The sequence below is a fragment of the Ranitomeya variabilis genome, chromosome 8, assembly GCF_051348905.1.
Source record: "Ranitomeya variabilis isolate aRanVar5 chromosome 8, aRanVar5.hap1, whole genome shotgun sequence".
In the NCBI taxonomy this organism is placed as follows: domain Eukaryota; kingdom Metazoa; phylum Chordata; class Amphibia; order Anura; family Dendrobatidae; genus Ranitomeya; species Ranitomeya variabilis.
The window spans coordinates 64,726,542-64,750,713 of NC_135239.1; the positions used below are offsets into that span (position 1 = coordinate 64,726,542).

A 24,172-nucleotide genomic window follows, 5' to 3' on the forward strand; every position below is an offset into this window, starting at 1 on the left:
TTTCAAAAATTTTTGCCAAATTTCCGTTTCTTCCATAAATAAAAGCAAGTCATATCAAAGAAGTTTTACCACTTTGATGAAATAACATATGTCACAAAAGACAATCTAGAGAATCAGTGTGATACGTTGAAGAGTTCCATAGTTATTACCACATAAAGTGACAGTGGTCAGAATTGTAAAAATTGGCCTGGTCCTTAAGGTCAAGATTGGCTCGGTCACTAAAGGGTGAATTACGTCAATGTATTGGTATTCTTTTATTAATCATGTATATCAGCAGTTTATATTACTGTCAAGTTGTTAAATCAGATAAACTGCAATGTATGCTACATGTCAGTTCTACAAACTGCAATTATTAACATGGTCTAGCCTATGTCATAGCAATAAAGTCATAATAAATGTATCCTGTCGAACCAGATGCTCCTGACTTGGCTATTCTTTCTTCTGGAAAGTGAAAGCATATGTATTGGTATTTCCCTCTTCAGTTAAATTGATGTTTGTTTTTCACCCTAAGGCTCCAAAGGTGAACATAGAAATTTCTGGCAGCTGTCTGCAGAAAGATTAACACTACATGATCATGCAATCATTATTTCGTCATTGCTTGGGTAGATCTCAACAGAAAGTACATTCAGGTGTTAGTTTCTGGAAAAAATAATATGAAATTAATTATTTTGATCTTTCTCCACATATGCAATTATTTTGTCATCTTCAGAATTTTTCCATCTTCCGAATAGTCAATAATTTGCATAATATTTACTGTCATGAATATCCCACCACTGCCACCAATTTGTCAACAACACCACTAGCGCTATCACCAATTTGCCGTGAACAACAAACAACTTGCCATAAATTTGTCATGAACATCAATCACTCGCTACACACGTGTCTTACACTCCACTCACCCTTTGATAAAGTGAGCATGTGAAACGTGCAGTATACTATAGGAAGTGTGGATTAAATCCGCGTTGCCGCAATAATGATGAGGTTCCAGTTGATAGTAGAATTAAAATAGTGGTTTATTCAATGCATTTCAGGGCTCTTATGGCCCCTTCTTCACTGAGCGAAATATGGACAGATCTGCAATACACGTTGATTCTCCTGAGGTCTGACCCAGATATTTATTAGATGACATGTTATGAAAGGGTCTCACCAGACCCTTTACTTCTTCCTTAGCTGAGATAAGAGGGGGATGGCGGAATAGATTACACAGGTGCACAGGTACTGCTCTGGTACTAGAACTAAACCTATTTTATTTAAACTGTTCACCAAACCTGCCGAACACAAACATCCAAGGATTCGCTCATCTCCAGTCTGGAGCTCACTTTGTTGCTATAAAAGTGTCAAAAATCGTGTTAAAAATTTATCGGTATTAAATAGCTTAATGATGTAAGAAGGTTACAGCTTTGAGTAATAAAGTTAAAAAATTACTTTTAATAATAACTTTAAGATAGGAACATGGTAAATAATTAAATTAAATAATTAAAAACGGAAAGGAGAGGGGATTGGAATGGGGAGGGCAAAAAGGACAGATGACAACGCGTTTCGAGCTGAACGCTCTTAGTCCTGAGGACTCTGGGACCTTGGAGTCAATGTACCGCATAGCGTGATGGAGGCTACATGTCCATACTTGGTGAGCTGAATAATCCTTTTCCCTTTTCTGTGTTTCTGTTTTACCAAATTGCTCACCCATAGGGTATTACCTCTTTTTTGGTACATTTTGGTGCAATAAAAACCTCCAAATACTTGTTCAAAATTTATCTGTATCTTACTGCTCACCCACAGGCTATTACATCTTTTTTGTTACATTTTGTTGCTATAAAAGTCTCAAAAAACTTGTTCAAAATTTATTGGTATTATATTTCTCATCCATAGGGTATTACACAGGGCCGTATTTAGAGTTTCTGCTGCCCTGCCTCCCCCTTTGGTGAGTATGACACTATCGGCAGTGACTTTGGCAATAATCGCTGAGGTGAAAGTAGCCTTTTGCAGCAGATTCGGCAGTTTTTCAGCATCTGCCACATAACGAATCACTTACGGCAACACTGCATTCGGCTTCATTCATTCCCTATGGGACTTGCGGACATGTGCAGCACTTGCGGTATTGCAGCAATCTGGCAAATGCGGTACTTACAGCAATGGAAAAAAACACTGCTAGCAGAGTTTTTTTATTTCACCGCAAGTGCAAAACCACAAGTGCCGCACATGTGTGCAAGTAGCCATCACTACCTGTCCCTGCACCTTGCTAGCTCATCCCTAACCATCCTTATGACCTAAAACTACACTATAAAGCTTTCGAAAAACAATTTATTACCTGACATATTCCTCTGATAATGAGGACTCCAGGCTACGGCATAGACAGGGACAGGCAGTCTCCGGGTCTCCATTGTCTCTCTGTGCCAAACCCTCAGTCCCTGCTTCAGTGCCTGTGCTGCACTATGCTTGTAAAAAACGAAAGCTAGCACTCGACGAATGTGAATCACAGTGCTAGTGAACGGGGCCTCAAAGTCCCATAAATCGTAGAATAAAATAATCACTGCACTCGTATATTGAAAGTTGCTTGATAAAGTGGAAAGTTTATTAACAAGTGAAGTTTCATGTTGAAGCAATAGGCACAAAAACGTTTCGGCCAACCCGTGGCCTTGTTCACAATATCGCTGTATTGGACCGAAAAAACAAACAAAGAAACATAATCAGACAAAAATTATATACATATGTACAATTGCCAGGTCATATATACATTTTTACGAATACATGTCGAGAGGGTTTGCCAAAATGAGGTCCATTTGCCAAAATGAAGACAATGTTCAATTAGATTGGTAAGGTGAGGGGAGGGTTTATACATCATGTGGACCTAAGACGAAGAGACGGGTTTAGTGGAGGCAAAGTGTATAACATACCGACGGATAAGAGCGTTAAACATACCCAGAGAGTAAATTTGTTGAGTACAAGTTTGTATGGCTAGAACAATTTGATAAAAGACCCAAACGGATGCACCTGTAAAGAATAATATTATATAAGGTACGGTAAATCAAAGCTAGTGCATGCAGGCGGTATAACAGTGTAAGACAATGAAATAGTGCTTGTACTGGCTAAAATGTATATGCATGTTCAATAAATGCTGGAATAAGGGAGCCCAAAGTCTGCCCCTTATATCTGGTTTTGGATCATATAGATATAGTGGGTAACCATAGTTATGTAGTATATTTAGTATGAACAGCGTAATTTTAATCCATTACTTGCCAATGTACTGTAGTCCCTGCTTGGGATAGAGCTATAGCGTAGCTGCGTGTGGCTGTAGAGAAAGTGGCAAACATAGTGTAAGATGCCAGGAATAGGATGTCAACAGATGTCCATATGCAAATTAAGCAAGCGAGTATAGTACCTGCTTTGTCTAAATAATAGGACTGAGAGGTCAGGTGGCTGAGTCCCTGTGTGGTCCCTGCTCGGGATAGAGTTATAGTGTAGCTGCGTGTGGCTGTAGAGAAAGTGGAAAACATAGTGTAAGATGCCAGGAATAGGATGTCAACACATGTTCATATGCAAATTAAGAGAGCGAGTATAGTACCTGTCTTGTCTAAATAAAAGGACTGAGAGGTCAGGTGGCTGAGTCCCTGTGTGGTACTCAAGATCCCAGGGAGACTATGTGAGAATAGCGCTAAAAAGAAGAGAGTGAGATTGAGACTCAATATAGTTAAATACATTACTTATCTGTTGGAGCGATGATATCTTACTTTCATGCGGTTACATATCCTGGAATGCCGAGCCAGCGTTGGTGGATGAGTGGGATATGCCGACACGGTCCGTGTCTAGGCAGTGGGAGGACTACTGATAATGTCCCCCATCCTGCTTAAATCTAGCTCCAGCCGGTCATATGACCGGATGTGAGGTGCCCACAGGCGCATGCGCAGAGCGCATTTGTGGGAAACCGAGAGTGAAAGTGGAACTCATTGTGGCCAGATGAGGAGCGGCACCTGCGCACTGTTCCCTGACAGTGGCGTCTGCGTGGTGGATATCGCTGCCCACGCTTGCGCAGTATGGAGGGGTGTTATGATCCGGTGACCTAAGAGCCGCATGAGAGACTTTCTCAGGAGTAAGTGGTATCTGTACTGACCGCAAACCCTAAACTGACACCGCAACTAGAAGTAGCCGTGGGGTGTGCCTAACCCGTCCTAGACACCTCGACACAGCCGGAGGACTAAATACCCCTATAGGTGGAAATGGGAATTCTATCTTGCCTCAGAGCAGAGCCCCAAAGGATAGGCAGCCCCCCACAAATATTGACTGTGAGTATAAGAGGAAAGACACACACAGGCAGAAAAACAGAATTTAGCAAAAGAGGCACTTCTAGCTAAATAGAAAAGGATAGGACAGAATTCTAAGCGGTCAGTATTAAAATCCTAAAAATATCCACAGCAGAAAATACAAATATACTACATCTAACTAAAGACATAGCAAGTATATCTGCAACTCCTGAGAATCCAGCATGACTGAAAAATCCAAACAAAGTCTAAGCTGGACAAAAACACAAATGAATTGCAATGAATTACAAGCACACTGCATGTGTGCACAGAGACAAAAAAACAGACACTTATCTTAGCTGAATTGGCAGCAGAGCATGAGGAACCAGAGAGAGATGCAATCCCTCCAAGAACAATGGACAACTGGCCAGGAGTAATGGATCCTGCAAACCTAAATACCTAGTAGAGCTGCCATAAGCTGAAACACCTGCCCTAGATTACAACCCCAAGACAACTGCACTACCACTAACGACCACCGGAGGGAGCCCAAGAGCAGAATTCACAACAGAGGGGGCTCTGTAGAGGCACAGAGGGGCGGCGCCTGCGCACTGTGTCCTGACAGCGGCACCTGCGCACTGGAAATTGCTACTCGCACTTGCACAGTATATGTGAAGGGGGTTCTGTAGGAACACAGAGTGTGCTGGCGCCTGCGCAGTAAATTATGGCCAAGGCTGAGGGCTACGATGTAATGTAGGGAACGTCGGCACCTGCGGGATGGCATGTGGCAGGGAGTTTTAGGTGCTGAGTGTGCCAGCCTCCATATGGTCACATATGGCAGGGGCTTAACGATGTAGTGAGTATATACAATGGAAATGACCCAGTATTTAATACAATGGTGTAGTGACCCCTCCGGGAAAATACATATTATAAGCCATAGATAAACAGATAAACGGTAGGAGTCCAAACCATATGTATAGAGGAAGGAGAAAAGCAGTTAGTAATATTAAGGATATTATGAAATATAGATCTATGAAAATAAATAGAAAATAATGAAAAAATAATATAAAGGAAATGAGAGATGGGAATAAATGAAAAACTGAAAAGAAATGGAAATAGAAGCTAAATGAAATAACTGAAAATTTGGATAACTGAAAAGAATGATGATGAATACAATGAAAAAATGAAGAAAATGAAAAAAATGAAAAAAAATAAAAATAAAAAAATGAAAAAAAATTAATTAAAAAATGAAAGATTAAAAAATGAAAAAAAGAAAAATGAAAACAAATGAAAAAAATGAAAAAGGGAAAAAAGAAAAAAAGTTTTGAAAAAATTTTTTGGTTTAAGTGGGGTATGTGTCTTACTGTCATAGATGTACAAGTTGCGGATGTTATATGTGCATAAGGTCAGATCATCTATATAAAAAATAAAGTCAGGTTAGCCAATCCATTTCACGGTTTAGACCACGTGGATGTAAAGTATCTAGAGTATAGATCCAGAACGTTTCACGTTGTTTAAGCAATTTCACGTGGTTACCCCCTCTCCTAGGGCGGGGAACCTTCTCCACAACCTGAAAGCGCAGTTGGGCCACACTGTGTTTAGCCTCTCTAAAGTGAAGAGGGAGGGGAAGCCACAACTTCTCACACCGAATTGTGGATTTGTGGCTAGATATACGCTCTCGAATTGCTTGGGTTGTTTCCCCTACATATAGTAGCCCACAGGGACATTTGATAATGTAGATCACAAAGTTGGTGTTGCAAGTGTAATAATCCTTGATATGATATGACTTACCAGTCCGGGGGTGCACTACTTCATTGCCCTTTATTACATTTGAACAACACATGCAATTTAGGCAGGGGAAGGTCCCTGTACGTTTGTGTCCAGTGAGTGTCATTGTGGTTGATGTCTTTGTTGTGCCCAAATCAGCCCGTACCACCCTGTCCCTGATGTTTTTGGGTCTACTGGTGCACATAAGTGGGGGATCTTTGAAAATGGGAATGGTTGGGTAAGCCTTACTAAGTAATGGCCAGTGTCCCCGAATGAGGTTGTGTATCCTCTGCATTGTAGGGTGGTGACTGTGCACAAAGGGAAGTCTTGGGTTTTTTGTGGATTGATTGTTGTATTTTCGGTTCCATTGAGTACCCGAATGGCCTCAGTGTTAAGGAGATTAATGGGATAATGTCAGGCCTTAAACTTGTTGGACATCTCATGTATCCTATTTGTTCTAACTACTGGATTTGAAATGATTCTGGATACTCTTTTAAATTGAGATCTAGGGAGGCTATCCTTAGTAGACTTAGGGTGGCAACTACTATAAAGCAGGAGGCTGTTGCAGTCCGTTGGCTTGGTATAAATGTCAGTGTTAAGGTTCCCCAGGGAATCTGAGTATTTTGGTGTCTAGAAACGTAATCTCATGACTGTGGTAGAGCAGTGTGAATGATAATTTAGGTCTGACAGTATTGATGCTATTGTGGAATTCTTGGAGGCTAGTATGGTCACCCTGCCAGACACAAAAAATATCATCAATGTACCTGTACCAGGTTTTTGCGTGTTCTTGAAATTGGAGATTAGGGTATACATACTCTTGTTCAAACCGATCCATGTACAAGTTGGCGTAAGCCGGGGCCACATTTGACCCCATGGCGGTCCCGCAAGTCTGTACAAAAAAATCATCTTCAAAGAGGTAAACATTTTCCCTGAGCACTAGGTTGAGTAGGTCTAGACAGAGACCCTGGGAATCCTTGTCAATGTTGGCTTCTTGTAACATTAATGAGACAGCTTCAATGCCTTTATCGTGTGTGATTGAGGTATAAAGACTATTAACATCTAATGTGCATAGAAGACTATCAGGTGAAATATAGTAGACGTTGTGGATTTTGGCAAGAAAATCACTTGTGTCTTGTATAAATGATTTGGTTAACTTGGTGTATGGTGTAAGCAGTTTTTCAAGAAATATGGAAAGGGGGTTAAGCATCGAATCTGTGGATGCCACAATCGGGCGACCCGGTGGATTCTGGAGGTCTTTGTGGATTTTGGGTAAAATGTACAGCACCGGGGTTACCAGATGGTGGTTGATAAGATAAGTTCTGGTTTTGGTGTCAATGGTTTTGGAGTCAACGTACTTGTTGACCACAGTATTGATTTTTTGACGTATGGCAAATGTGGGATCCCCCTGTAATTTCCTGTAGGTGTTGGTATCGGAGAGCTGTCTTCTAACCTCTGTGGTGTATTGATGTTTGTTCATTACAACGATGGCTCCCCCCTTGTCCACCGGTTTAATTACTTCTTCTTCTAATTAATTCTTGTTCTCACTAAGTGAGTCAAGGGCTTGTTTCTCCAAAGAGTTAAGGTTATGTCGGACAGGGAGGAGGCCAAGACGTTGTTCATGTATGACTTTTTGATATCCCTGTCAAGAAGATTGACAAAGGTTTCAACTGCATGGTTGGTTTTTGATGGGACAAAAGTGCTAGGGTTCCTTAGGCCCAATGCTCCTATAGTGATCCTGGGTTCATGCCCCAGGTCAGATGGTGTGCCTAGTCTGTTGATTACAGGATTAGTTTTGTCCTCAAAATGTACTTTCAATCTCACGTTTCTGTAGAAACGCTGAAGGTCCCTCTCTAATTGGAATGAATCCCATTTAGCGGTTGGGCATAAAGATAAGCCCATGTTTAATACCTTCAGTTCTAGAGGAGAAAGGGTATAGTCAGAGATGTTTATGACAGTGTTTGGACTCCTACCTGTGACCTCAACGTCATGTGATGATCCCCGTCTCTTCTTCCTTGCCCTCCTCGTGGGCATGCGGTTTGTCCTAAAAAACGCGGTCCTGTTTTTGGGGCTCCCCCTGTTTCGCTTCCAGAACCAGCAGAAGAGCCTCCGGCTGGCGAAGAGCCTCCTGAGGGATAGTTTCCCCCTGGTGTGCATCGATATCTTGATCTTGTTTGGCGGGGAAATGGGTCTTCCCATTTGTACACTTTATTGGTTTGGTAGTCCTCAATGTCCCTTTGAAATTTTGTACGTTTCCGTTCCTCTAGAGTTCTTTGGTGTGTTGTCAATATGGAGTCCACTTTACTCTTGAGTGTAGTGAATTCCGTATTGTCCAAGGTGGATGAGAGTTGAGTTTCGATACTTTAAATTTTCTCCTCGGTGTCTTTTATGGCTTCCTGTAAATACTCTATAGATAATAGTATAATGTCAAATGAGCATTTGTTCAAGATTTTTTGAAATTTGGCACAGTACTTTTCATTGTGCGAAAATAGAGTTGGACGTAAGTTGCAACGTAAGCCTCGTGGTATTTTGGCTTGCCGATGATACTCTCCTAAGGTTGCACAGTGTAGTTCATATCCAATGAGTTTCTTTCTCTCCTTCTCCCAATCCCTTGATTTCACGTCCTTGCTTGGTAGATGAAGAAAATCGAACTTTGTCTTTACTTTGGATAGGATGGTGGAGCCAGTAGCTTCATCATAGACATATGTCTCGGCTGACATGGACTCGGTCGGTGCTTGAAGCTTAGAAAGCAAACACTTGTAAAAAACGAAAGCTAGCACTCGACGAATGTGAATCACGGTGCTAGTGAACGGGGCCTCAAAGTCCCATAAATTGTAGTATAAAATAATCACTGCACTCGTATATTGAAAGTTGCTTGATAAAGTGGAAAGTTTATTCACAAGTGAAGTTTCATGTTGAAGCGATAGGCACAAAAACGTTTCGGCCAACCCGTGGCCTTGTTCACAATATCGCTGTATTGGACCGAAAAAACAAACAAAGAAACATAATCAGACAAAAATTATATACATATGTACAATTGCCAGGTCATATATACATTTTTACGAATACATGTCGAGAGGGTTTGCCAAAATGAGGTCCATTTGCCAAAATGAAGACAATGTTCAATTAGATTGGTAAGGTAAGGGGAGGATTTATACATCATGTGGACCTAAGACGAAGAGACGGGTTTAGTGGAGGCAAAGTGTATAACATACCGACGGATAAGAGCGTTAAACATACCCAGAGAGTAAATTTGTTGAGTACAAGTTTGTATGGCTAGAACAATTTGATAAAAGACCCAAACGGATGCACCTGTAAAGAATAATATTATATAAGGTACGGTAAATCAAAGCTAGTGCATGCAGGCGGTATAACAGTGTAAGACAATGAAATAGTGCTTGTACTGGCTAAAATGTATATGCATGTTCAATAAATGCTGGAGTAAGGGAGCCCAAAGTCTGCCCCTTATATCTGGTTTTGGATCATATAGATATAGTGGGTAACCATAGTTATGTAGTATATTTAGTATGAACAGCGTAATTTTAATCCATTACTTGCCAATGTACTGTAGTCCCTGCTTGGGATAGAGCTATAGCGTAGCTGCGTGTGGCTGTAGAGAAAGTGGCAAACATAGTGTAAGATGCCAGGAATAGTATGTCAACAGATGTCCATATGCAAATTAAGCAAGCGAGTATAGTACCTGTTTTGTCTAAATAATAGGACTGAGAGGTCAGGTGGCTGAGTCCCTGTGTGGTCCCTGCTCGGGATAGAGTTATAGTGTAGCTGCGTGTGGCTGTAGAGAAAGTGGAAAACAGTGTAAGATGCCAGGAATAGGATGTCAACACATGTTCATATGCAAATTAAGAAAGCGAGTATAGTACCTGTCTTGTCTAAATAAAAGGACTGAGAGGTCAGGTGGCTGAGTCCCTGTGTGGTACTCAAGATCCCAGGGAGACTACGGGAGAATAGCGCTAAAAAGAAGAGAGTGAGATTGAGACTCAATATAGTTAAATACATTACTTATCTGTTGGAGCGATGATATCTTACTTTCATGCGGTTACATATCCTGGAATGCCGAGCCAGCGTTGGTGGATGAGTGGGATATGCCGACACGGTCCGTGTCTACGCAGTGGGAGGACTACTGATAATGTCCCCCATCCTGCTTAAATCTAGCTCCAGCCGGTCATATGACTGGATGTGAGGTGCCCACGGGCGCATGCGCAGAGCGCATTTGTGGGAAACCGAAAGTGAAAGTGGAACTCATTGTGGCCAGATGAGGGGCGGCGCCTGCGCACTGTGCCCAGACAGCGGCGTCTGCGTGGTGGATATCGCTGCCCACGCTTGCGCAGTATGGAGGGGGCTCTATAGAGGCACAGAGGGGCGGCGTCTGCGCACTGTGTCCTGACAGCGGCACCTGCGCACTGGAAATTGCTACTCGCGCTTGCGCAGTATATGTGAAGTGGGTTCTGTAGGAACACAGAGTGTGCTGGTGCCTGGCATTTTACACTATGTTTGCCACTTTCTCTACAGCCACACGCAGCTACGCTATAGCTCTATCCCAAGCAGGGACTACAGTACATTGTATCTATATGATCCAAAACCAGATATAAGGGGCAGACTTTGGGCTCCCTTACTCCAGCATTTATTGAACATGCATATACATTTTAGACAGTACAAGCACTATTTCATTGTCTTACACTGTTATACCGCCTGCATGCACTAGCTTTGATTTACCGTACCTTATATAATATTATTCTTTACAGGTGCATCCGTTTGGGTCTCTTATCAAATTGTTCTAGCCATACAAACTTGTACTCAACAAATTTACTCTCTGGGTATGTTTAACGCTCTTATCCGTCGGTATGTTATACACTCTGCCTCCACTAAACCCGTCTCTTCGTCTTAGGTTCACATGATGTATAAACCCTTCCCTTTACCTTACCAATTTAATTGAACATTGTCTTCATTTTGGCAAATGGACCTCATTTTGGCAAACCCTCTCTACATGTATTCGTAAAAATGTATATATGACCTGGCAATTGTACATATGTATATAATTTTTGTCTGATTATGTTTCTTTGTTTGTTTTTTCGGTCCAATACAGCGATATTGTGAACAAGGCCACGGGTTGGCTGAAACGTTTTTGTGCCTATCGCTTCAACATGAAACTTCACTTGTGGATAAACTTTCCACTTTATCAAGCAACTTTCAATATACGAGTGCAGTGATTATTACTGTGCTGCACTATGCACAGACATCCCTCCACAGGACCCGGTAATCATCGCTCGCAGTAGCATACCGGCAGATGTGTGTCTAGGGCTTCTGGCACCCGGGGCAAGAATTCCTTTTGGTGCCCCCTACCAAGGAGATATGCGATTTGCACACTCAGTCATGTACCACGAGCTCCTCTCCCTAATGCTCTAAATGTTCAGTGAAAAACAGAGCGAAGCAGAAGAGAAGCTCGTTGTCACAGGACCACAAGTATGAAAGTCACATATGAGTGAAGTGTCCATGTGACGACTACTGGAACCTGCAGAGCTGAATCCTGACATCGCAGTTTCTGAATTCTCACAACTAATGCACGGCACACTTTTAGGATTCTCCCTTGCCGGTGAACAGTCATGTCAGCACAAGCATGCGATTTGTATACTTTTGACCACATTCCGACTAGGCGTGCCCGGCCTCACTCAGTTCATTTTCATTGAGTGAGGCCCCACATGTCTAGTCAGCACGTGACCGCATGTATGTAAATCGCCGGCACGACAGAATTCTGACAGCGTGCAGTGCGCACTGTGAGGACTCAGAAGTCTGCAGTCACAAAGAATGACTGCAGGCTCATTACAAATCTGGACATTCCCTTTAATGTTCCTAACATAAATAAAAGCATGAGAATTAGTCAGTATCACAAATAACATTTACATCCAGGTACCTTATAGAAGACGTCGTCTCTGCAGTTGTTCTCCTTTTGTTCTTCATCTTGTCCAGACCCCATGATAAGTTTTGTCATCCACAGCTGTCTCTGCAGACTTCCATCTTCTCCACTTTTTTGCAGAAAATTTCCACATGACGCCCTTAAAGATACAACTGTCATTATAATGCTCCTGAATAAAAAATTGCCCCTCACTGTATTGTCTGCACAAAAGATGACCACCACATTGTCCCTCTTATGGTACATGCTCTTTACACTGACCTCTCCTTTCCATACCGGCCCCCTCTTCACACTGTCCTCTCACACTGTCCCCCATATAGGGCTCAGTATTTATATTGTACTCTCTCATCACACTCTCCCTTCTTGGTATACTGTCCCCTCCTGGCTGTGCCCTTACACTGTCCCCCCATGCTACGAACCCACTACTCAGTTTCTATTCTGTGCCCACTCACTTTTCTCCCCCATACTGTCTCCTCACACTATTCCCCTCCCTCCTCATCCTGTCTCCTCTCACATCCCTCCTGTTCACCATACTGTCTCCTCATATAGTGTATTTACCCCCTCACTTTCTATACTGTCTGCTCACCTGACTCCCCATTCTGTGTCTGCACACATCCCATCAACTTAGTAAGATGTACGGACGGCACCAGGCTGTACTAATACAATTTCTTCTTTGCCACCAAAGTTCATTTATCACATATGCATAAAAAATGCAGGCATCAGCGGGGGTGCTCAACATAGAAGCGAAAAACAATGTCCATAACAAATGAAAAAGAAATGTGGCACTCACCCCACGGGCACTGCTGTATTAGAAACCTTTATTCATCTTAAAAATGAACGAACATCATGTGGAGAGGCGGCTGGGAGCGGGAGAAGGTGTGCGGAGGAAAGAAAAGGGACGACGGCCGTTTCACGCCGATGCGCTTCTACGGGTCCACCTTCACATCCCATCACCCTCACTCCCCGTACTCTGTCCACATACATTTTTCACATCGCTACTCATACTGTGTCCACATATATTCCCCTGTCGCTCCCTATACTGTCTGCACCCATCACCCATACTGTTTCCTCATACATGCCCCCCATTCCCCAGTACTGTTTCCTCATACATGCCCCCCATTCCCCAGTACTGTTTCCTCATACATGCCCCTCATTCCCCAGTACTGTTTCCTCATACATGCCCCCATTCCCCTTTACTGTTTCCTCATATGTGCCACCCATTCCCCATTACTGTTTCCTCATACATGCCCCCCATTCCCCATTACTGTTTCCTCATACATGCCCACCATTCCCCAGTACTGTTTCCTCATACATGCCCACCATTCCTCAGTACTGTTTCGTCATACATAGCCCTCATTCCCCAGTACTGTTTCCTCATACATGCCCCCCATTCCCCATTACTGTTTCCTCATACATGCCCACCATTCCTCAGTACTGTTTCTTCATACATAGCCCTCATTCCCCAGTACTGTTTCCTCATACATGCCCCCCATTCCCCATTACTGTTTCCTCATACATGCCCACCATTCCCCTGTACTGTTTCCTCATACATGCCCCCCATTCCTCAGTACTGTTTCCTCATACATAGCCCTCATTCCCCAGTACTGTTTCCTCATACATGCCCCCATTCCCCACTACTGTTTCCTCATACATGGCTCTCATTCCCCTGTATTGTTTCCTCATACATGCCCCCCATTCCCCAGTACTGGTTCCTCATACATGCCCCTTATTCCCCAGTACTGTTTCCTCATACATGGCCCTCATTCCCCAGTACTGTTTCCTCATACATGCCCCCATTCCCCAGTACTGTTTCCTCATACATGGCCCTCATTCCCCTGTATTGTTTCCTCATACATGCCCCCCATTCCCCAGTACTGTTTCCTCATACATGGCCCTCATTCCCCTGTATTGTTTCCCTATCTCCCCCTTTGCTCTTCATTTTGTGTCCTCAAATCTCCCGCACACATTAAATCCCCCCATCCCCACTACAAATCTCCCCTCACACATTAAATCCCCCCATCCCCACTCCAATTCTCCCCACACATAATAAATCCCCTATCCTCACTAAAATTGTCCCCACACACAATAAATCCCTCCATCCCCACTCCAATTGTCCCCCCGTGCAATTAATCTTCGGTGTCTTCAGCTCCACTGGAGCACTTACCACCAGTGTTCGCCTCTGCAGTGCGAGTGAGTGACGTCGGCAGCGTGATCACATGATCTGATCACGCTGCTCACATCACTCTGACCTGGCAGTCAGAGCCTCAATTGTACTCACTTCTGTAAGATGTGACTACAATTGATCCCTGGGCAGGGGCGGACACTGGCTCTGCTTCCCCCCCATCTTGTATACATGGCTCTGCTTCCCCCTCTCCCTTCTTGTATGCATGGCTCTGCTTCCCCCTCCCATCTTGTATGTGTGGCTCTGCTCCCCCCTCCCATCTTGTATGCATGGCTCTGCTTCCCCTCCTCTCCCTTCTTGGATGAATGGCTCTGCAGCCCCCTTCTCCCATCTTCTATGCATGGCCCTGCAGCCCCCCTCCCATCTTGTATGCGTGGCTCTGCAGCCCCCCTCTCCCATATTGTATGCATGGCTCTGCAGCCCCCCTCTCCCATCTTGTATGCGTGGCTCTGCAGCCCCCTCCCATCTTGTATGCGTGGCTCTGCAGCCCCCTCCCATCTTGTATGCATGGCTCTGCAGCCCCCCCTCTCCCATCTTGTATGCGTGGCTCTGCAGCTCCCCCATCTTGTATGTGTGCCTCTGCAGCCCCACCTCTCCCATCTTGTATGTGTGGCTCTGCAGCCCCCCTCCCATCTGTATGCGTGGCTCTGCAGCCACCCTCTCCCATCTTGTATGCATGGCTCTGCAGTCCCCCTCCCATCTTGTATGCATGGCTCTGCAGCCCCCCTCTCCCATCTTGTATGCGTGGCTCTGCAGCCCCCCTCCCATCTTGTATGCGTGGCTCTGCAGCCCCCCTCTCCCATATTGTATGTGTGGCTCTGCAGCCCCCCTCTTCCATATTGCATGTGTGCCTCTGCAGCCCCCCTCTCCCATTTTGTATGCGTGGCTCTGCAGCCCCCCTCTCCCATATTGTTTGTGTGGCTCTGCAGCCCCCCTCTCCCATCTTGTATGCGTGGCTCTGCAGCCCCCCTCCCATCTTGTATGAGTGGCTCTGCAGCCCCCCCTCCCATATTATATGTGTGGCTCTGCAGCCCCCCCTCCCATATTGTATGTGTGGCTATGCAGCCCCCCTCTCCCATCTTGTATGTGTGGCTCTGCAGCCCCCCTCCCATTTTGTATGCGTGGCTCTGCACCCCCCCCCATCTTGTATGTATGTCTCTGCAGCCCCCGTCCTCCCTCATCCTCCTCCCCTGTCATACTCACCTTTCTCACACCGGTGCACCGCGCCGAAAGTCCCTGCATCTTGGTCCTGGCACTGCAGCTTCTCCCTGAGTGAGCAATCACGTGGTACCGCTCATTAAGGTCATGAATATGCATCCATATTCATGACTTTAATGAGCGGTACCATGTGACCGCTCAGCACAGGAAGAAGCTGCCGGTACTGAGACCATTGGAGTTGCAGGCACTGCAGGAGCCAAGGAGGGTGAGTATGAGGAGTTCAAGGAGGCGGGGAAGCGGGGGGGGGCGGGGAGGTAGGCGGGCGGCAGGTGGTTACCCCGGTCCTTATAATAAAAAAAAAACCTTGCTCAGGTGCTGCACCCACGCAACCTGCCGCCCCAGGCACCTGCCCTCAAGTGCCTAGTGACAAATACAGCCCTGGTATTACACATTATTGTGTACATTTCACTAGTATATAACCCTCAAAAATGTGTTAAAAAATTTAGGCTATGTGCAAACGTTGCAGATTTGGTGCGTTTTTGTCTCATTTTTTTATGCATGAATTTGTGAAAAGTTCTAAAGCAAAGCCTGATGCCAGCAAAGTGAATGAGAAATTTGAAATGTCATGCAGACGTTGAGTATTTTTGCAGAATTGATGCCAAAAACGCATTAAAAAAGTGCGTTTTTGCAGCTGCGTCTTTGCTGCTGTGTTTTTGCTGCTAAGGCTAGGTTCACATTGCGTTAGGGCAATCCGTTTAGCGCTAGCGCTAGCGGATTGCGCTAACGCAATGTATTTTTAGGGATCGCGTTTGGGGGTTGCGTTAACGTCCCCGCTCTCACAGATCCCCGATCTGCGAGAGCGGGGAACGGACCTCGGGCGCGCCGCGGACGCTGCAAGCAGCGTCTGAGGCGCGTCACAGAAGAACGGCACATCACTAGCGCGAGCCGAAAAAGGCACTATTGATGCGCTGCTGGCGAAATTTACATTGCTGTCAAAGGGTGCGCTAACGGACCCGTTGCACGGCGTTAATTGTGACATTTTCGCCGTGCAACGCTGTCCGTTAGCGACCACCCACTAACGCAATGTGAACCTAGCCTAAGAGATGCAGAAATTTTATTCAATATGTGTTTAAACCTTTATTGGTATTATATTGCTCACCCATAGACTATTCCATGGTCTAGAGTACATTCCTTGGTAAATAACCCTAAAACGTGCATAGCCTTTATGAGTAGTGATGAGCGAGTATACTCGTTGCTCGGGTTTTCCCGAGCACACTCGGGTGGTCTCTGAGTATTTGTGACTAGAGTTGAGCGACTTTCATTTTTTTAAGATCGAGTCGGGTTTTGGGAAACCCGATTTTGTCCAGAGTCGAGTTGAGTGCAGTCGGCCGATTGTCGCTAAAAGTCGGGGATCGACCGAAACACGAAACCCAATGCAAGTCAATGGGGAAGCATAGTCGGCAGTGAGTGGAGGCCAGGAAAACACCTACAGTGCCCATTTTAATGCCCAAAACATCCATTCTTGTTTCTGAAGCTTGTCAATCTTAATTAACTTTATAATAATAGTTGGGCATTGGAACTTGGGGGTCATTTGGCAAAAGTTGTTGGGGGTAGGGCTGGTTCAAGGTTTTAATGGGCCCAGGAAACGTGGACTACGTCACGGCGGGGGAGCAGGGAGAGGTAAGTATTTCAACGTTGCAAGTGCTGTGATCCTGAGCAAGCAGGGGGGGGCCCACTCGTTCGCATTGGCACTGGCACAGGGCCCCTCAAAGTATGGCGGTGTGTTTGCATGGCGGGGGCGCCTCCCACCAGCAGCGACACTTTTGCGTACTCTGAGGGGCACTGTGCCAGTGACGTCGCCAACGAGTATGCCCCCCCCCCACCTGATGAAGGAACCTGCACTTTCATCTGCACCTTCCTCTTTGTCCCTGTGTAAGGTGGTATAACATACGGGATGGGGAACCTTACTTTCAGCAGGGTCAGATTCTGGCTGTGTAGAGTGCAAGGGGAATGTAGTGGTCTAGGTCAATGTACCCGCAGACTCATCTAGCAGTGGCTGGGCAATGGGCAGGATGAGGAGGAAACAGATATAGGGCCAAAGAATAAATTAGGCTAAATGCAGTTCAAAATTGGTAACAGGACTAAACAGGCGGCATTGCTTTGTTCAGTGGAGTAGCAAACCCAAGAGCAGCAAACACTTTTTCAAGGGCCCAACCACACCAGTAGGCCAAATGCAGTTTAATATCTGATACTATAGGCCAAAAGCCAGAAGGTAGAAGCTCAGCTTTATTCAGTTGAGGACAACACCAGGCAGGGGCAGACACCGTTAGTAGGCCCTAAACACCATTTTTTTTTATTTAAAAACAGCACTTAATGAGAGCCAGAAGGTTGAAGCTCAGCTGTATTCAGTTGAGGACAAACACCAGGCAGGGGCAGACACCGTTAGTAGGCCCTAAACACCATTTTTTAAAAACACAGCACTTAATGAGAGCCAGAAGGTAGAAGCTCAGCTGTATTCAGTTGAGGACAAACACCAGGGAGCAGCACACAGAGGTATTGGGCCCCATCCAGCAATTAAAAAAAAAAAAAAAAGCTTAATAAGAACCAGAAGGTAGAAGCTCAGCTTTATTCAGTTGAGGACAACACCAGGCAGGGGCAGACACCGTTAGTAGGCCGGAACCACCAATTTTTTTAAAAACAGCAGTTAATCAGAGCCAGAAGGTAGAAGCTCAGCTTTATTCAGTTGAGGACAACACCAGGCAGGGGAGACACTGTTAGTAGGCCGGAACCACCAATTTTTTAAAAAACAGCAGTTAATCAGAGCCAGAAGGTAGAAACTCAGCTTTATTCAGTTGAGGACAACACCAGGCAGGGGCAGACACCGTTAGTAGGCCCTAAACACCATTTTTTAAAAACACAGCACTTAATGATAGCCAAAAGGTTGAAGCACAGCTGTATTCAGTTGAGGACAACACCAGGGAGAGGCAGACACCGTTAGTAGGCCGGAACCACCAATTTTTTAAAAAACAGCAGTTAATCAGAGCCAGAAGGTAGAAGCTCAGCTTTAGTCAGTTGAGGACAACACCAGGCAGGGGCAGACACCGTTAGTAGGCCCTAAACACCAATTTTTTTTATTTAAAAACAGCACTTAATGAGAGCCAGAAGGTTGAAGCTCAGCTGTATTCAGTTGAGGACAAACACCAGGCAGGGGCAGACACCGTTAGTAGGCCCTAAACACCATTTTTTAAAAACACAGCACTTAATGAGAGCCAGAAGGTAGAAGCTCAGCTGTATTCAGTTGAGGACAAACACCAGGGAGCAGCAAACAGAGGTATTAGGCCCCATCCAGCAATTAAAAAAAAAAAAAAAAGCTTAATAAGAACCAGAAGGTAGAAGCTCAGCTTTATTCAGTTGAGGACAAACACCAGGCAGGGGCAGACACCGTTAGTAGGCCGGAACCACCAATTTTTTTAAAAACAGCAGTTAATCAGAGCCAGAAGGTAGAAGCTCAGCTTTATTCAGTTGAGGACAACTTCAATTAGGGACTGCAGACAGACTTAGCAGGCTGTCCCCTGTGTGGACCATGCATCCAATACATTAACCCATCGAGCCACAAAGGACACGTAACCTTCCGTGGCCATGCCTACAGGTCCATGTGTCTGTTGTCAGGTGTACCTTTGGACTCACAGATTGACAGAATGCAAGGACAATGCGGTCTTTAACATGCTGGTGGAGGGGTGGGATGGCTTTTCTCGCAAAAGAATTGTCAACTTGGTAGCTCATAGCGTGGTACATCGTAGTCCATCCTTGCTTTATTAATATTAAATAAAATAAAAAAATAGGCTCTATGCACTGTAAAATAGGTTCCAGGGGTACATGGGCAGCAGTGGTCTGGTCAGTGGAGGCCTAGTGGAAGGCGGGACCGCAGACAGGCTTCGAAGGCCTAACACAATAAAATGGGCTGGCTGTAGGCACTGTAAAATAGGTTCCAGGGGTACACGGGCAGCAGTGGTCAGGTCAGTGGTGGCCTAGTGGAAGGAGGGACCGCAGACAGGCTTCGAAGGCCTAACACAATAAAATGGGCTGTCTGTAGGCACTATAAAATAGGTTCCAGGGGTACACGGGCAGCAGTGGTCAGGTCAGTGGAGGCCTAGTGGAAGGAGGGACCGCAGACAGGCTTCGAAGGCCTAATACAATAAAATGGGCTGGCTGTAGGCACTGTAAAATAGGTTCCAGGGGTACACGGGCAGCAGTGGTCTGGTCAGTGGAGGCCGATTGTAATGAGTGTCTGCCAGTCAGTGGCGTAGGAAGGGGGGTGCGGGGGGGGCGGGCCGCCCCGGGCGGCACAATGCGGGGGTGAGGTCGTCAGTCTGGCGTATCTAGGGGGGGGGCAGCCGGGGCATGCGCCCCGGCCGGGCGCAGCCGGCAGGGGGGCGCGGTCGGGCCGCCTAAAGCGGCGGTCCGCAGTGTCCCCCCCGGCGGCTGCATTCTGTCACCCCCCGCACTGGGAGTCAGCTGTTCGCTGTGCCGACTGTCAAGCTGACAGCCGGCACAGAGAAGCTGCGGCGCGCCGGCTCCCAGTGTTCAATTGTACTGCATCTGAGATGCGAGTACAATTGAAGCTCTGACTGCCGGGTCAGAGCGACGCCAGCAACGTGATCAGGTCATGTGATCACGCTGCTGACGTCACTCACCTGCGCGGCAGACCAGGAGACACAGAGCGGTGCTAAGTGCTCCAGTGGAGCTGAAGACACCGAAGGTGCAGGGGGGGGATTTACTGTGAGTGGGGATGGGGGGGGGGATATATTGTGGGGGGATTTACTGTGAGTGGGGATGGGGGGGGATTTACTGTGAGTGGGGATGGGGGGGATATATTGTGGGGGGGATTTTATGTGAGTGGGGATGGGGGGCATATATTGTGGGGGGATTTACTGTGAGTGGGAATGGGGGGGATTTTATGTGAGTGGGGATGGGGGGCATATATTGTGGGGGGATTTACTGTGAGTGGGAATGGGGGGGATATATTGTGGGGGGATTTACTGTGAGTGGGGATGGGGGGATTTACTGTGAGTGGGGATGGGGGGATATATTGTGGGGGGATTTACTGTGAGTGGGAATGGGGGGCATATATTGTGGGGGGATTTACTGTGAGTGGGGATGGGGGGGATATATTGTGGGGGGATTTACTGTGAGTGGGAATGGGGGGCATATATTGTGGGGGGATTTACTGAGTGGGGATGGGGGGGATTTACTGTGAGTGGGGATGGGGGGGATATATTGTGGGGGGATTTTATGTGAGTGGGGATGGGGGGCATATATTGTGGGGGGGATTTACTGTGAGTGGGAATGGGGGGGATATATTGTGGGGGGATTTACTGTGAGTGGGGATGGGGGGCATATATTGTGGGGGGATTTACTGTGAGTGGGGATGGGGGGCATATATTGTGGGGGGATTTACTGTGAGTGGGGATGGGGGCATATATTGGGGGGATTTAATGTGAGTGGGGATGGGGGGCATATATTGTGGGGGGATTTAATGTGAGTGGGGATGGGGGATATATTGTGGGGGGATTTAATGTGAGTGGGGGTGGGGGGATTTAATGTGAGTGGGGATGGTGGGATATATTATTGGATGGGGGATATTTAATATGGGTGGAGATGGGATTTATTGTGGGGGGAGATTTAATGTGAGTAGGGAGGGGGGATTTATTGTTGGGGGGAGATTTAATATGAGTGGAGATGGGGGGATTTATTGTGGGGGGAGATTTAATGTGAGTGGAGATGGGGGTATTTATTGTGTGTGGGGAGAATTGGAGTGGAGATGGGGGATTGAATGTGTGTGGGAGGAGATTTGTCATGGGGATGGGGGGATTTAATGTGTGGGGGAGATCTAAGGACACAAAATGAAGAGCAAAGGGGGAGATGGGGGGGCATATATGAGGAAACAGTATGGGGGGATGGGTGCAGACAGTTTGGGGTCAAACGGGGGAATGTATGCGGACACAGTATGAGTAGCGATGTGAAAAACTTATGTGGACAGAGTACGGGGAGTGAGGGTGTTGGGATGTGTGCATGCGTAGCATGGGGGACAGTGTAAGGGCACAGCCAGGAGGGGACAGTATACCAAGGAGGGGGAGTGTGATGAGAGAGTACAGTTTAAATACTGGGCCCTATAGGGGGGACTCAGTGTGAGAGGACAGTGTGAAGAGGGGTCCGGTATAGAAAGGGGAGGTCAGTGTGAAGAGCATGTACCATAAGAGGGACAGTGTGGGGGTCATATTTTATGCAGACAATATAGTGAGGGGCAATTTTTTATTCAGGAGCATTATAATGACACTTGTATCTTTAAGGGCGTCATGTGGAGATTTTCTGCAAAAGAGCGGAGAAGATGGAAGTCTGCAGAGACGGCCGTGGATGAGAAAACTCATCATGGGGTCTGGACAAGATGAAGAAAAGAAGGAGAACGACTCCAGAGACGACATCATCTATAAGGTACCTGGATGTAAAGGTTATGTGTGATACTGACTAACTCATGTTTTTATTTATGTTAGGAGCATTAAAGGGGATGTCCAGGTTTGTGATGAGTCTGCAGTCATTCTTTGTGACTGCAGACTTCTGAATTCTCCCAGTGCGCCCTGCACACTGTCAGGATTCTCTCGTGCCGGCGATTTACATACATGCAGTCACGTGCTGACTAGACATGTGTGGCCTCACTCAATGAAAACGAACTGAGCGAGGCCGGGCACGTCTAGTCGGAATGTGGTCAGAAGTATACAAATCACATACTTGTGCTGACATGACCGTCCACCGGCAAGGGAGAATCCTAAAAGTATGCAGTGCATTCGATGTGAGAATTCAGAAGCTGCGATGTCAGGATTCAGCTCTGCAGGTTCCAGTAGTCGACACATGGACACTTCACTCATATGCGGCTTTCATACTCATGGTCCTGTAACAACAAGCTTCTCTTCTGCTTCTCTCAGTTTTTACTGAACATTGGGAGCTTAAGGGAGAGGAGCTCGTCGGTACATGACTAAGGCTACTTTCACACTAGCGTCGGGAAAGACCCGTCGCTGTGCGTCGGGCCGACGTTCCCGACGCTAGCGTGGTCTCCGCCGCACAACGGGGGCAGCGGATGTATTTTTCCAACGCATCCGCTGCCCCATTGTGAGGTGCGGGGAGGTGGGGGCGGAGTTCCGGCCGCGCATGCGCGGTCGGAAAAAGCGGACCGTCGTGAGCAAAAAACGTTACATGTAACGTTTTTTTTCTCACGACGGTCCGCTACCACACGCCCAAGCGTCGCAAAACGGACGCGACGTTTGGCAATGCATCGCAAATGCGTCGCTAATGTTAGTCTATGACGAAAAAACGTATCCAGCAAGAACTTTTGCTGGATGCGTATTTTCGGCAAAACGACGCATTTGCGACGTATTGCAGTTAACGCTAGTGTGAAAGTAGCCTAAGTGTGCAAATCGCATACATTCTGGGGGGGGGGGGGGGGCGCCAAACTCGGGAACAGCCCCGGGCGGCAAAAGCTCTAGCTACGCCCCTGCTGCCAGTTAGTAGTCAAAAACAAAAAATAAATGTGAATGTCTCGCATTAAAACAAAACAAAAACACTAAAGGGTGCAATCATTAGGTTCAGGGGTGGGATCCTCTGCGTTGTTTCAGATATACTAATTTAGCGCAAAGTATTTACTGTGGTAAATAGAGGACACTGCCCCTGACTATGTTAAGTACCATCATACATGTCAACACAATGGTATTGTCAGTGGCAGGTATGGAAGGATGTCAGCGCATAGACTAAACATTGGTGGAAGTGTGAGAGATAACTGTGGAAGTGGTAGAGCAATGTTTGACCTGGGGGTGGGTGAACTCTCTTGTGGCCGGCGGTACAGGCCCAGGGCCCCTCATGTTACAACAGTGTGTCTGACGTTGGGTGCGCACCACCACCGCCAGAGACACTTTATTGTACTATGAGGGACCCAGTAGCAATGCCGTCGACCAAAAGCGAGCACACCCACCTCTTCAGACAAACAGCAGTCTCACGGGTGCTTGCGCCAAGTCGCGATACCACGGCCCCGTGTGGGGAGTTTGGCCATTTAGGGAGGTGTAAACATGTCGTATGCTGGACAATCAGCTGCAGCAAATTAGACATTAGAAAAGTAATTCACAGTAGTCCACAGGCAAGAGCTTTTCATAGGAAAGCTAGGTGTCGGCCGGGCAAGGTGGGGCAAAAGATTTCGAAATCCAGTTGTGGTTCATTTTAATGAATGTTAGATCGTCAACATTTTGGGTAGCCAGACGAGTCCTTTTTTCGGTTAATATTGAACCTGCAGCACTGAATACTCTTTCTGATAGGACACTTGCTGCCGGGCAAGCAAGCTCCTGCAATGCATATTCTGCCAATTCTGGCCAGGTGTTTAATTTTGATGCCCAGTAATCAAATGGGAATGACGGTTGAGGGAGAACATCGATAAGGGATGAAAAATAGTTAGTAACCATACTGGACAAATGTTGTCTCCTGTCACTTTCAATTGATGCAGCAGTACCTGTCCTGTCTGCGGTCATAGCAAAATCACTCCACAACCTGGTCAGAAAACCCCTCTGTCCAACGCCACTTCTGATGTGTGCACCCCTAACACTCCTAGTCTGTTGCCCCCTGGAGCTCGTGTGAGAACGATCACGTGCGCTGTGTGCTGGGAATGCCTGAAGCAAACGGTCAACAAGAGTTGATTGTTTGGTTGCTAATATTAGTTCCAAGTTCTCATGTGGCATAATATTTTGCAATTTGCCTTTATAGCGTGGATCAAGGAGGCAGGCCAACCAGTAATCGTCATCGTTCATCATTTTCATAATGCGTGTGTCCCTTTTTAGGATACGTAAGGCATAATCCGCCATGTGGGCCAAA

The 24,172-nt window shown here is 46.2% G+C and overlaps 1 protein-coding gene across 3 annotated transcripts; it reads right to left on the minus strand.

Moving 5' to 3' along the window:
- Positions 1 to 2,541: 2,541 nt before the first annotated feature.
- On the minus strand, positions 2,542 to 10,245 carry LOC143788930 (uncharacterized). Of its 3 annotated transcripts, XM_077278898.1 has the most exons (10): positions 10,044 to 10,245; positions 9,878 to 9,967; positions 9,697 to 9,789; positions 9,555 to 9,606; positions 9,237 to 9,308; positions 7,970 to 8,968; positions 5,597 to 5,647; positions 3,563 to 3,652; positions 3,380 to 3,472; positions 2,546 to 2,651 (listed from the first exon to the last, which is right to left on the minus strand). In XM_077278898.1, the coding sequence occupies exons 6-10, from the start codon at positions 8,193 to 8,195 to the stop codon at positions 2,641 to 2,643; spliced, it is 471 nt and encodes a 156-aa protein (XP_077135013.1). In that variant the 5' UTR covers positions 8,196 to 8,968; positions 9,237 to 9,308; positions 9,555 to 9,606; positions 9,697 to 9,789; positions 9,878 to 9,967; positions 10,044 to 10,245; the 3' UTR covers positions 2,546 to 2,640. The 3 variants fall into 3 exon arrangements, with proteins under 3 accessions (XP_077135015.1, XP_077135013.1, XP_077135014.1); XM_077278899.1 differs by lacking the exon at positions 9,555 to 9,606; XM_077278900.1 differs by lacking the exons at positions 9,237 to 9,308; positions 9,555 to 9,606 and having other exon boundaries at positions 2,542 to 2,651; positions 10,044 to 10,239.
- Between the last annotated feature and the right edge of the window lie 13,927 nt (positions 10,246 to 24,172).